This window comes from Elephantulus edwardii, unplaced genomic scaffold (assembly GCF_000299155.1).
Source record: "Elephantulus edwardii isolate Elephantulus edwardi_28Jun2011 unplaced genomic scaffold, EleEdw1.0 scaffold00246, whole genome shotgun sequence".
Lineage (NCBI taxonomy): Eukaryota > Metazoa > Chordata > Mammalia > Macroscelidea > Macroscelididae > Elephantulus > Elephantulus edwardii.
In genome coordinates, this window is record NW_006399996.1 from 2,119,824 (window position 1) to 2,123,418 (window position 3,595).

A 3,595-nucleotide genomic window follows, 5' to 3' on the forward strand; every position below is an offset into this window, starting at 1 on the left:
TCCCTTCCCAGCGCCGCTGCCGCGGAGAGGAGGCCGGCGCGGCGCAGCCGACATACGGCTCCAGGCTCCTAGCTCCAGGCTTGGACCGAGTGGTCTCAGCGGCCTTCCCTGGGACCAATCCGAAGGAGACCGCACTGCTTAGGGCCGCCGGGCCAATAGGCACCCGGTGGGGTGCTAGCCAGCCGGGCTGTGGCTCCCCCGAGAACGCCCACTCTCTGGGAAGGGAACCCCTACCTCCCTCCTGCTTGCCTTTCACTCAGCAGTGCACACCATCCAGGGCACACGTACCCACTCTGTGTGAAGACACAACATGTCAAGCTCACAGTCCAGGCCCAGTGAGACTCACAGCTCTGGGGCCAGCACACTGAGAGGCAGGCAGCTCCTGGACACACACAACCGCCCCAGCAAAGTGCAGAGTACATACCTCAGCAGGCCTAGGACAAGAGAGACTGAAATTCTCCAGGAGTCACACATCACTGACCACCCGGGTAGATGAGCAGGCAGCTTGGTATTTGTCCCCACTAGCCCAAATATCTACATTCCATCTCCCGTGCATAAATGCAGAGACCATGGGGCCTCCTGGGACACTTCAACAAAACACCAGGAGGACGCAGGCATACAGAACAAACATTCCTGAAACTCCAGAGGGACAATCCCAGAAAATTCAAAACCCAGGCGACAGAGCCGGCAGCCCTTGGAGCTTATGTTCTTAAACCCTTTCTGAAACAAGGTGAGACATAAATAAACACATTAAGACCAAAGAAGTCGCTTCACAGAACTTGAAGCAAAGAGAAAACAAGAATCATGATGATGCAGATAAAAAGCAAGCTGAGTTGGAAATAATTTGAAATAATAATTTGAAAATAATCCTATCCCCACCACCTTAGGGCAATTCCAGGAAGGATTCCCCACCCCCACCTCTGGGAGATTCCAGGAAAGAACCCCATCCCCACTCCAGCCAGGTCACAATGGCTGGAGGTCTGAGGGGTCAAGGTCCCCTGAGCCAGGAGGAGAAGAGGAAATCCAAGGAAAGATGGTAAGTGTGGGGTCAAGTGGACTAGTAATACTCTATCCCTCTAGCTCCTGGCTGCCCCCCTCTTTCTGAAACCATCCATCTGTTCTAGAGGTATTCACAAATGAAGGTTATAGTGATCTGTGACTATCACACAGATGTGTGATCTGTCACACAGAGCATCTAAAGTCACCTCCCCCTGTTCAAACAAGTAGCCCTGGGCCCTCTTTTTTCCTCCCCCAAGGAACAGTTTACCCAGAGAAACCCCATGCTCCAAGAATTCACTCCTTGCTTCCTGCTTTATAATCTAAAGGCCTTTGTTGTACCACCTCACTCATTCATCTTCAGGCCATTTTTATCTAGCTTCCAAGAGATCCTCAGCAAGAAAGCCTGCCCCCTACTGTCCCACAGGGTTCTAGACCCCAGCCTGGCATTGGTCCAGCCCCAGGTCCCCCAGGCTGTGAATGCCCTCCATCCTGAGCTCCTGTCTCTCTAACAGGCTGGAAATCAACTCTACTCCAACCTGCCTGATTTCACCCAACCATCACCACCATCCACTCCAGGCAGCCTCCCCTCAAAGCAATGCTTCCACTTCCGACCCTCTGATGCCACCAAGGGCCTGCTTGTGGCCCTGCTGGGTGGGGGCCTGTTTGCAGCCTTCGTGGGACTCGCCTCCCGTATCGCTTACCAGACTTCTGGCTTCCCCTCGTTGGAGCTGCTCATCTGCAGATGTCTCTTCCACCTCCCTTTTGCTCTGCTACTGAAATTTCTTGGTGACCCACTGTTGGGACCTCCTGAAGCCCGGGGACGGGCCTGCTTTCACGCCATACTCAATGTCCTCGGCATTGGATGTGCCTACAGTGCAGTGCAGTTGGTGCCTACTGGCAATGCTGTGACTGTTGGCAAAGGTTCTTCCACCATCTGCTCCGCTCTCCTCGTCCTCTGCTTAGAGCGCCAGGGTCTCAGTCGCTACGACTGGTGTGGCCTGTTGGGCAGCACCCTGGGGCTCATCATCATTGTGGGACCTGGACTAGGAACACTGCAAGAGGGGACGACTGGGCTCTACACTGCCATCGGCTATGTGCTGGCTTTTGTGGGGGGCCTGGCACTGGCACTGGGGCTTCAAGTGTATCGCTCCCTACACTTTCCCTCCTGCCTACCAACAGTGGCCTTCCTGTTTGGCCTGGTGGGGCTAGTGGGCTCCGTGCCAGGCCTCTTTTTCCTGCAGACCCCTGTCCTTCCTAAAGACCCTCTGACTTGGAGTTGTGTAGTGGCGGTGGGTACCTGCTCCCTATTCTCCTATTTGTGTGTGCGCTATGCAGTCACTAAAGCCCACCCTGCTCTGGTATGTGCTGTCCTGCACTCCGAGGTGGTGGTGGCCCTCATACTGCAATATTACGTGCTTGACGAGGCAGTGGCACTTTCTGACATCATGGGAGCAGGAATTGTGTTGGGCAGCATCCTCATTATCACAGTCAAGAAACTCAGCTGCGAGAAGGAAGAAGAGGAAGAGGACAAAAAGGAGGAGGAGGAGGAGGAGGAGAAGAAGGAATGAAATTGAATTTGAGAGCCTGGGGGTGGGGGTAGGAGTAGGAGGACAGAGTAATAGGAGGAGAGACTAGAGCACAAACTTGGGAGAACAAGTGACTGAAAAGAACTGGTATAGGAAAGGGACATCCCTGAAGTCATGGGGTGGACTTGGTGGAGAGGGACTAACTGGGAGCTCCAGAGCAAGCTTTGAAGGGATGAGGAGTTTTGGTAACTAAAGGGCAAGAACTGAAGAGCAGATACAAGGGCTTGAAGCTTTGAGGGATGAGACAGGGCAGGATACCCACAGGGTAGTGGAGAACGTTTATTTCCCTCACAGCCTAGAAAGAGCCTGAGGATTAGACTATTTGAGGTGTTGAGGCAATTAGATATTGCACCTGGAGAGGGGAGAGTACTTTTATACCTAAGCGCTGGATGATTTCACTTGTTCCTGCTCATGCCACTACCCAAACCCCTCCAGATGGTGAAGTGACTTTGACTTCAAACAAGGAACGCTCGGAATGCAGCTGTGCAGTTGGTGTCATCTCTGCGCTAGGAGTGGAGGTCCTACGCTGCTCTTACCCTTACTCTACCCTTAATCTTATTTCTGAAATATCCTAGAAGTGGAAGGACATCCTAATGTTCAGATTCCTTGACCCTGAGTCCACCAGAATTTTTCACGTCCCGCCCCTAGGCTAATCTGCTTTTCCCGGATTGTCATGGTCCCGTGATGTCTCATGGACAGTCTGGTCTCCTCCTAGCTCAGCCACCGAGCTGAGGCTTATAACCCAGTGGCTCAGACCAGACTTCCAGAAGCAAGCCTCCGCTCAGCACTCCCAGAGAAGCCAGGAAATGCCCACCCATCCTGAGAGGTCCCCCTTAACCAACGTCGGTTACTTCCGGATAAGCAACTGACCTCGCCATCTTATGTCCATGAATATTTAGCAAGCCCAGTGCATATTTATGATAAGGACAGCCCCTGGGACCCACTGGGGAGGAACCGATCGGGCCCACCTCCTTTATTACCAATTCGCAGGAGAAACCATTTTTATCTAG

General features: G+C 53.1%; 1 protein-coding gene across 1 annotated transcript in view; it reads left to right on the plus strand.

Annotated features, from left to right (window-relative positions):
- LOC102853963 (solute carrier family 35 member G3-like) overlaps window positions 1–2,528 on the plus strand; it is a gene marked incomplete at its 3' end in the record, with an annotated part of 10,072 nt that extends 7,544 nt beyond the window's left edge. The window contains exons 3-5 of the mRNA XM_006899173.1: window positions 12–206; window positions 959–1,036; window positions 1,512–2,528. Of these exons, the coding sequence (XP_006899235.1) occupies window positions 12–206; window positions 959–1,036; window positions 1,512–2,528 (1,290 nt within the window). The remainder of the gene's footprint in view (window positions 1–11; window positions 207–958; window positions 1,037–1,511) is intronic.
- Between the last annotated feature and the right edge of the window lie 1,067 nt (window positions 2,529–3,595).